The 10,578-nt window shown below is 36.5% G+C and overlaps 1 protein-coding gene across 5 annotated transcripts in view; it reads right to left on the bottom strand.

The window, feature by feature from the left end:
• Positions 1–7,834: 7,834 nt before the first annotated feature.
• Positions 7,835–10,578, bottom strand: part of KIF20B (kinesin family member 20B) — a 74,075-nt gene continuing 71,331 nt past the window's right edge. For all 5 annotated transcript variants that reach the window (XM_046655380.1, XM_046655381.1, XM_046655379.1 and 2 more), the window contains 2 exons: positions 9,579–9,721; positions 7,835–8,068 (listed from right to left, as the gene is read on the bottom strand). In XM_046655380.1, coding sequence (XP_046511336.1) covers positions 7,991–8,068; positions 9,579–9,721 — 221 coding nt within the window. In that variant the 3' untranslated portion in view covers positions 7,835–7,990. The remainder of the gene's footprint in view (positions 8,069–9,578; positions 9,722–10,578) is intronic.

Genomic DNA, 10,578 nt, shown 5'->3' with positions numbered 1-10,578 from the left:
TGCTGCAGCACCTAGGCTTTCAGTGTATTGCTACCAAGAGACTATTGTTTAACTCCCAGTTTGAACAATAAAAACCCAGCCCATAAGTCATACTCTCCAGTGTGCTGTTATGGAAGGAGTCAGCATCAAGCAGCCATTAGCAGCACAACCCTAACCATTCATTAGCATAAAATGAGGGCTCTCCTGTTAAAAGTGGAAGGCATAATTAGTTACTGTTACCTTAAAGATAATGCCCCGCACATGTTCGAAATTTAGTGGATCAAGTGGATGAGCCCATTTGGGATTGATGTGAATATGTATCTGTGTAAGGGAGCTGTAACATCTGTGCTGTTGGCCTTTGGGGCCAATTACACAATCAAATCATAAATCATCAATTGCTTCCAGGTCTTAGGCATCAAATTACATTTCTTCCCATGTAAACTAGTATCTCTTCACTTCCGGTTCCATTCCGTAACGATCTCCACTACAAACTGCATTTGCCAAGCATACTGCTGGACGCAGAGTTGACACTACATACTACATACTACATACTACAAACACAATGTAGTATGTGCTGAGTGCTGTAATGAGGGTAAATAAGCACGAACCAGTGTGAGCACAGGAGGGGCATGTGAGACAAGCAAATTGGAAGTTAGACAAAGATGAGAGGGTGAGGGGGAACCAGAGGGACAGGACAGCATGAGCAAAGGCACAGAGGCACGAAATGCCATAGTGTGCTCAAGGAGCTATGAACAGTTCAGTGTTGCTTGAGTGGAAAGTTCAGGATGAAGAAAAAAATGATGATGTTAAAAATCTGAGCTGACTTTAATCATAAAATAGAAAACTACTAGAAAAGCTTTAGGCAGAAAAGCAACATGGTCAGATATAGGTTTGGGATAAAGTTGTCTGGAAGCAGAATGGGAAGGGATGCAGGGCGGAATGAAGGGCAAGGGGGGAAATGTACAAAGCCCGGCATCAAAAAGTTTTCATAGAAAATGGAGACAGTCTCAGCTAGGATAACGAGAAAGGGAAAGAGAAGATGGTTTGAGAAATATTTAGAAATTCATGTAATAAAAGCATGAAAGTAAGAAGAGCATGAGGAGCAGCACCTATAAAGTTCAACATTTACAGGGATTTCCTTCTTCCTATTTCTTAGTCAATTACCTTTGCCACTTAGAAGGACACAGTCACTGTCCCCTGGGCTGCTCACAAAGCTGGCACATGACACAACTCCAGGGGACACAGTTCTATGTTGTGCTCCATGGAGGGCCATCCTATGCCTTTATGACCTTTCCAAGGCAACATCGTATGCCTATATTATCTTTCCCCCGTATTGCCAACAAAGTGCTCCCAGTCCTTTAAACAGCCCCCGAATTCCATGAAATCCTCCCACGCTGGACCACAGAATCGCAATTATTCTGAATATTCTGGCCATCAGATTGCAAATTGCCACTCTGCTTAATCAAAATGTAGAAATCTTACTCTTTCCCAGTTCTTTTTTCAGTTAGATACCTTTGTTTGTCATCTACCTTTAAGACCAAATTAGGCCTGTCTTGATGTAAACACCTGCTGTCTATTGCTGTCTCGTTTATTGTTTCTGTTGTCTGTGTGCTTTGACCCGGTGCATACCCTGAAGAATCAGAGGCTGTGTCAGGTAGGGTGACAGGACATCCTGGATTTTTTAGTACGTTCTGTTGAAAATATTCACCCAATAACCAGGTGATATATCAAACTATGCATTTTGGCTCAGAAAATGTGGTTAGGGGAGGAAGGCTTGGTAGATTACCTGGTATTTACAACTAGGCACTTAATATATGCTTTTTAGAAATAACAAATGAAAAAGGAAGTTGAGCTTCTAAATTGCCAGCTTTTTCCTAAAGCTCACAGGGCTTCCTTAACTAGAAAGTTTAAAAAAATAACTAGAAAGGATAACATCTAAGGTCAATATGATAAATTATATTTATGTCTATGTGCCAATATAATAACTTTTCAGAGATTGATCAGTTAGGAATAAATTTATCTGCAAATCACAGGAAGCCTTTTTTCCTCCCTTAATAAGTTCAGAGATAGGCAGTCCCAGACTAGCACAGTAGCTGCCCAGAGGGACACACTGAGACCCAGCTTCCTCCTACCTGTCCTCTGTGCCACCTTTAGTTATACTGGTTTTGTCCTCATACTTGTCATCTCATGGACAGTGATGGTTGCTCCACCTCCAAGTTTATGTCCCCAAGATGGGGGAAGAAGGGTAGGAGAAAGGGAGAAGAGAAATTTGTCATTTTATTGTGGAAGGGAAGCCCTCCTCAGTGATTTTCACTACATCTCACTGACCATCTCCAGACACAACTGGACAGAGACCACGCTTAAAGCTTTTACAGCTTCTATGGTAGAGCTAGGCAAGAGATGGGAGAAAAGAAAATTGGGAGCTGCCAATCAACTACTTCAGGCTTAAGAATCAATCTAAGTCACATTATTATATTTGCATATCTCCTAAAATCTTGTGAGCATATCTTAAGCTAATTTGCTTGTGCTGATGTTGATTTCTATTTGCATGATTCTTGGAGTGATCTTATATCAAAATTTCCCACTCTGTAAGAACAATATTACCCTCCTTTTTGATATGGTCTGTTTTATCAAAGTGAGCTGGGAAAAGGATTGAAAATATTTCTAAATGCTAGTTCAGGTAATCGGGTGAATAAGATATATTTTTAGCCATGTTATTTTTTAAATTAGTTCCTGGAATTTTCCCCAGTTGTGGCAAGAATATCCTTGGCTGGCAAGCAACAGTTCCAAAGATAATTTACCTATCTTCCCACATGTTTGCCCTGCTTGGTATATTACATAAATTGGAGTTGGTGCAGCTGTAAAGTAAGAGAATGGGTTTTGTTAGTATGGAGCCCTTTTCACGGAGAAGTGCTTTGTCTCCATCTGGTGGACAACCTTATCTTTGCACTGACAGCAGGAGTTCTCAAGCCTGGCTGCACTTTAGGTAATCACCAGAGATGCTTTGTAAGCAATCTCAGTACCCAGGCCCCTCCCCAGACTAATTCAATCAGGTCTGGGATAGGACCTAGGCATCAGTGTTTTTTCAAAAAAATATGCGTAGGTAATTTTAATGTGCAATTAAGAATTAGAAGTTCTAAATCGGTGATGACTATTGGACAATCATTCCTCCTATTAGAACATCTTAAGGGAAAAGAGCAATCTATGTGGGTAAATTCTATAATCTTCCAAAGGCCCTTTTCCACCTTCCAGACGGGAAATCGGAAACTTGTTGCTAAGAATATAAGAAATCTAAACCAGGCTGGCGCTGTGGCCGAGTGGTTAAGTTCGCGTGCTCCACTTCGGCAGCCCCGGGTTTCACCGGTTAGGATCCTGGGTGCGGACATGGCACCGCTCATCAAAGCCATGCTGAGGTGGTGTCCCACATGCCACAACTGCAAGAACTGACATGTAAAAAAACATATACAACTATGTACCGGGCGGGGTGGGGGTGGGGGGTTCTTTGGGGAGAAAAGGAAAAATAAAATCTTTAAAAACACAACAAAAAGAAATCTAAACCTAAATCACTTCCTGTGTGATTCTCCCTATGATAAGACAGAATGTGTTGAACGAATACACACACATACAATCAGACTTGTCCCTGGGCAAAACTGTCAAGTAGTTTCAATCTGATTTTGATACCTTATGTGTACACTGACACGGGGTAAAGGAGCACATCTGAATGGTGACAGATGGAAACTAGACTTTTGGTGGTGAGAAAACATTTGCAAATCCCTCATTTGTTTTCTATTAAAAATTTCAAACATTAATTTTAACTTTAACCAATAATCCATGTACATATTTTATATCAAGAATGCCTTTTTGGTGTTATTCATTGCCAATTAGTTTTAAAATGGTCATCTAGGACAAGGAGCATCCCAAAGTAAACAATACATGGAGTGATAATACAAGGGGCTAAGTGTTAGTATCTACACTGCATTCTTGAACCACTAACTACTAGGCCACTGGCCTAACTGCACTAGTTTCACAGGACTAGCAACCACCAATCGTCATATTGCTGAGTTGGGGTACAAACTGCACAGAAATGATAGATCTGAGCTTAGACTGTATATAGAACCTAATCATGCCAAGTCCATACCATAAGCCCATTTGTTACTTTATGTGGATTTATGTTCTCGATACACATGGAAGGTATAACCAAAGAAAATAAAAAGTGAGTTCTAGAAGCAAAAGACTAAACTTCTAAAAAGCTAACCATTAATTAGACTAAGCTCCGCTAGCTCAAGCCTTGGGTTCGGAAAGCCAAAGTGGAGGTTCCCATTCATGGAAGTTTAGCCTACGTGGCCACGAAACAGGTCTAAGCAAAGCCTAAATTTCCTTAAGGAGTTCCATGTTTCAGTAAAGTAGGGACTTTGTTGTGTGTGTGGAACTCTGAGACAGAGTTCAGATATTGGTTCAAAGGTGCTAGTCACCTATAATAAATGAAAGGCTCTGAAGAATCAAATTAGCCAGTAAAATTCCAGTCTAGTGCCCCATCTGGTCACTCTGGGATTTGGCCAAAACAGATACGTTGACAGCATCCATGCCTTACAAAACATGTGGAGGGGAAGGGAAATGCCCGTCTGGATCAAACTGCAATCACAGCAATTGCAGCCGCAGTGATGGCTGTAAGCAGAGATCAAAAAGCTAAAGTGCTTCCATCTTGCTCCAAAGCAGTGACGGGAGGAAGATCAAGATGAGAGAAGCCAGGCAGTGGGAGGAGAAGCACAATGTGATACGGTAAATCACGGTAAGCACGACATCACGCTCATCGGGGCCTCCTTCTGGCTGAGATTCAAGACTCCTATCAGTGAGAATATTCAGTATATTGGACTGTGACTTTACAAAAGGACCAAGTGATGAACAAACCTCCTGAAAGCCATAGGGACCAAACATGATAGGCTTAACATGCCGACCAATATTTTCCTGAATTTCTTTGAAGTTGTCCCCTTGACTTTTAATAGATCCTGCGCCCAGGACCCAAACCAGCAAAACCCTGGGCTGCTGAAGCGGAGCTCACGAACCTAACCACTTGGCCACGGGGCCAGCCCTATTTTTTTTTTTTTTTAACACATAGATGTCATAGGTCAGATACTTGGTTTACTTACATTTACCAGTGACTTATGAATTATTTTTACAGTACCTGTTAGGAAATACAATTAATTTTTACATATCTGTTTGGATTAAAGCTAAGATCCAGGGAATAAGTATGTACAGGTCTCCTGAGTTGCCAAAATTTATATGCACATAATTTAGAAAAGATCTCAAGTCTTTAATTAGAATGTCTTTTAATTCTTAATAATTGAAAAGTTGGCTTTTTGATTTTTCCAAGACACAGAAGATCAAAAATGGAAAAAGATAGCATCTAGAAGCCAGAAAACACTGGTAGCTAGAAAAGATAGAATTTTAGACCTGGAGGGACCTTAGAAGTGCATTTTCTTCATTTTATAAATGAGAAAACTGAGACCCACAAAGTTTACTTTGTCAAGATCTTACAGCTAAGGTATATTGAACTTTGGTTTACAAAAACACCAATAAGAGGCAAAAAACAAAGCAGAGGCCTTAAGAATTGTTGCCAACTGGGGATTTTTAATCTAAGAGTATTCATTTATATATCTAAAACCTTAAAGGTTTCATTGGGTTTTTAGCATTGCTTACTATTGTTTATAATAACCCTGAGTCAGGAGGAAAAGTTATCTTTGGTGTCTAATTTAAGAGACACTTATACCATGTTTAGGGAAAGTTTCCATCAAAATAGTTAATTTAAAACTTAACCTCTTTAAGCACTAAAATGTTTTTATTATGCTACCTGGTTTCGTTATGCTGAAAATATGTACACAGTTGACACTCATTGTTCACAGATTCCATATTTGCAAGTTTGCTTACTTGCTAAAATTTATAATCACAAAATCAGACCTCTAGAGGGCACTTTTTTAGTCATTCTCAGACATGCGCAGAATGGCAAAAAATTTGAGTCACCAAAAATGCATGTTCCCAGTTAAAGTTGAACAAGGTGACACTGCCTCTTGTTTCAACTCTCATGTGTCCACATCCCAGAATATAGACTGAAGTCAAGCCTCAACAAGATCTGTGAGGGAGACAGTTTGCCAAATTAGAAGGGCTTGAAAAATACCTTGGGCTTTCCACAGATTCATACTAACACATTATAAAACCAAACCTATGTAAGTTGAAAGTCATCAGTCAGTAATAAAAATGCCTACTGGAACAAAAATCAACACCCTTCAGAGGAAGATAGAATAAGTAAGGATTCTTTACAACATGTCTTTCTTTTATAATGTATGATATACAATCAAAAATTACTACATATGGAAAGAAAAAGGAAAATGAGTCCCATGGTAAAGACAAAAAAAGCAGTCAAGAAAAGCCTCGACACAGCCTAGATGTTGAGTTTTGTAAAAACTTTCAAACAGCTATTATGTGCATGTTCAAGGATTTAAAGGAAATTTCATCTTGATGAGTGAAAACGTGGAATCTCAGGAGAGAAATGGAAAGTATAAAGAAAGTCAAATGGAATTGTTACAACAGAAAAGTAAAATAAGTGAAATGAAAAATCTACTAGATAGAGTTAACAGTCCATCGGAGATGTCAGAAGAAAGTGTCAATGAATTTGAAAACATCAAATTACCCAATCTGAAGAAAAAAAAGTTTGAAGAAAGAAGAACAGAGCCTCAGGGTCCTATGGAACGATATCAAATGCATTAACACACATGCAATTGGAGATCTAAAAGAATAAAAGAATGAAAATAGGGCAGAAAGATATATTTGAAGAAATAATGGCCAAATGTTTTACAAGTTTTATGAAGAAACATTGACTTTGAAGCTCTCTGTAAACCCCAATTAAGATAAATCCAAAGAAAACTACACCTGGGAAAATCATAGTCAAACTACTGAAAACCAACAATAAAGAGGAAATTTTGAAGGCAGAAATATTAGCAAACTCTTGAGAAAAACAACACATTGCATACAAGCCACTGACTGGGAGAAAATATTGCAATATATAAATCAGACAAAGGATGTATGTACAAGAATTTATAAGGAACTCTTAAAATTGTTATAAGAACACAGCCAATCCAATAAAAATCTAGTAAAAGACGAATAGATGCTTCAGTAAAGAAAATATAGGCAGTGATCGGTATACATATGAAAAGATACTCAAGGTCATTGGTTATCATGGGAAGGCAAATTGAAGCCACAAGTAGAGGCAAAACTATAGCAAGAGAAGGAAGGTCAGTGATTGCCCTGAGGCTGGGGTCAGGAGATGAGATCAGAGGCAACTAGGAGACCTGTACATACTTATTCCCTGGATCTTAGCTTTAATCCAAACAGATATGTAAAAATTAATTGTATTTCCTAACAGGTACTGTAAAAATAATTCATAAGTCACTGGTAAATGTAAGTAAACCAACTATCTGACCTATGACATCTATGTGTTTAAAAAAAAAAAAAATAGGGCTGGCCCCGTGGCCAAGTGGTTAGGTTCGTGAGCTCCGCTTCAGCAGCCCACGGTTTTGCTGGTTCGGATCCTGGGTGCAGACATGGTGCCACTCATCAGGCCATCCTGAGGCAGCGTCCCACATGCCACAAGTAGGACCCACAACTAAAAGTATACAACTATGTACCAGGGTGCTTTGGGGAGAAAAAGGAAAAATAAAATCTTTAAAAAAAAAAAAAAAAAAATCTCTCCTAGGATCCTCAGTGATCCCATGCCTGGGATAACAGGAAAATACATACAGTTTGAAAAGAAGCTATTATTAAAAAGCCTTAGAAAAGTAGACGAGTAAATTTATTGCTGACATATTCTTTATTGAATTAAAATTATACTATGTATAAAATAGCAATGTATATACAGAGGGATTTAATGCATCATATACAATTATCTTTAAAAAGTCAAGATGTAAGTTTCAATGATTATGACTATAAAATTTATATTAAAACATTCTCCATAAGTGACTTATTTGGCTATTTTAGTCCGAAGTCGTCGTTTGAGAATCTGATGATCACTTTCTTTCACTTTATCATCCATCAAAACCTGAAATTAACAATTTCAATATTTTTAATGAATGAAAATAAAAATGAAAGCTTAATTATAATTAAAATTATATTTCATGTCCTTAGTAACTGAAATAATAGGTACACTATATTTTTTGTCCTCTTGGACTGTAGATATAATATCTTTTATAAAAAAGCATGCCTAAAATAATAGATTTTGTAAAAGATTCTTTCAACATATCTAATTCTAGAATTAAAATAATCTACACTCTTTATTGAATTCAGGATATATATAATTTGAAATAATTACTGAAATATTTGCAGACAAGTGCCTCAAATAACTTTAAGAAATGATCTTTCGCAGCAACAAGTATATATACCACTCAGAAAGCAGAAAGAGTATTATGTTTCAGAAGAGCAACAAATTTTTTTTTGGTACAAGTACATCCTTATATTAAAGAAGTATTTGTTGTTTATCTGAGACTTGAATTTAACCGGGCATATTTATATACGTTTATATTTAAATATATTTATATGTTTATATTTAACCTGTATTTTCTCTGGCAACCCTCCCCACAATTGAACACTTAAATTCAATATTGTACGAGATTGGGGAATAGAATCATAGAATCACTGATACGTGTCAAAATTGAAAAAATTCCACAAATACTTGTTTGGAAGTGATGAAATATATTTAAAGAAGTCTGGACAACGAAATTACAATAAACATTTATTAAGCTGTAAAAAAAAAAAAAAAGAGTATTATTTTGCAACTAAGAAAAGAAATAATTTCAGCCAAGGGAGGAAATGATGTGCTAATCAGACAGATGATGAAAAGTGACCAAGAGAACAGTACTTCCAACAGCATGTCCTAATTGACCCTAATTCTTTACCACTTGCCTTCAACTGTCTGTCTTATATCTGATAGCTACTGTTGCAAAAGGTCTTTGATTTTTCTTGGCCACTTCCTGCTGAAGGCTTTTCCTTTAATTACGTTTCTATCTTCACTTTCACCCACCAGGCAAATGCAAGCATGACAGAAAATTAGAACTTTCCCTGTAATAGCACAGTCTGTTCTGAGTGAGGAGAATGAGTCATAGAGTCAGTATGACAAACTACAGTCTTTTCTTAATAGAACCTGGAAGGCTTAGAGGGAAGGTGGGAGGAAATGACTGAATGTCAATTCCATATTTTTATCAGGCATACTTATGTCCAGATTTGTACAACTCTTGTGATAAAGACAACGAGAAAAATAGATGTTAGAAGCAAATAAATTACTAAATAGTAATAAATCTATTCTCAGAACTAAAATTCCTCTGATGAGTTTACAAATGTAAATGCATATGACACTCGTTACATTAATGCAGCATATATAATTACTTTAAATTTAACACATCTGATACCAAAAGTATAACACTTTAAAGCATGTTTTAAGAGACTTGACCTAAAGAATAAAAATTCAAACCATTCTAAAATATTGTTATGAATATTTCAGAATTAAAAAGAACATGACCAGTTTTACTTTTAAGAAAACTGAAATAGTAGCTTACCACTTGGCCAGATATATCAATAGGAGATGAAATTTCATTTGTGTATAATTTCCGTTTAGCCCGTTTTGGTCGAGACACATTTTCTTTACTTACTTCTACATTTGAGAGCTTTGAAGAACTCATCGTTTCAATTATCTTCTTTGCTATGAAAAAAATACATTAGTTAAATCTGAAATAGATAATTTTCTAACTGCAAAGGTTTGACATCCTTAATGAAAAAAGAACATACCAAATTAAAAAGTAAAGCACTGCAACTTATAAATGGTGAAAATACATTAATAAATTCACAAAGAAAAACATTAAATGTCTAATAAACACTGAAAAAATGATCAACAGCAAAAACAAAAAACCAAATAAATAAAGTATCATTTGACTAATGTTAAACATAGTGAAAAGGTTTGGTAAATTACAGTACAACCAGTAAAACTCAAGCGTCTTTAATGACTTGGACGAGGTTTACGCTATTTTAAGAAAAAGAGCAGGATACATTTTAGTGGACCACACAACATTAAAAATAATAAGATGGTAGGTCTAGTTCAATACCTATATATCAAGATGTCTACAATGAAAGTTAAGTGAAAGTAGTTTGCAATTATGAGCCCTTTACTTATAATTCACACACACACGTATAGAAGATAACCAAATTGTTACAGTTGATTGCCTCCGGGATAACAGCAATTTTTTAATTTCTGACTTTGCACATTTGTTTTATTTTTTTAACAGATACACATTGAGTTTAATAAAAAACATATTTCCATTTGAGAAAACTCCTGGATAGAAAATATATATACATAAAATATCAACTATATGTTTTAAAAAATAGAAAAAACATTTAAGGAAATATGTTAGATTGAGGGTGTACTTGTCAAGGGTTGAAATGAGCGTGAGAAAGCTGAGCTGCCAGATGTCAGAGTAGCTAATTACAACAAGCCAATAGGTAACACTCAAGCCTTTAACCACTTACTGAAATAGAATAAACAAGAAGCTAAACCTGAGAAAG

This window comes from Equus quagga, chromosome 2 (assembly GCF_021613505.1).
Source record: "Equus quagga isolate Etosha38 chromosome 2, UCLA_HA_Equagga_1.0, whole genome shotgun sequence".
In the NCBI taxonomy this organism is placed as follows: Eukaryota; Metazoa; Chordata; class Mammalia; order Perissodactyla; family Equidae; genus Equus; species Equus quagga.
Note: the sequence above shows the minus strand (reverse complement) of the source record. Positions and strands in the feature narration are given on the sequence as shown.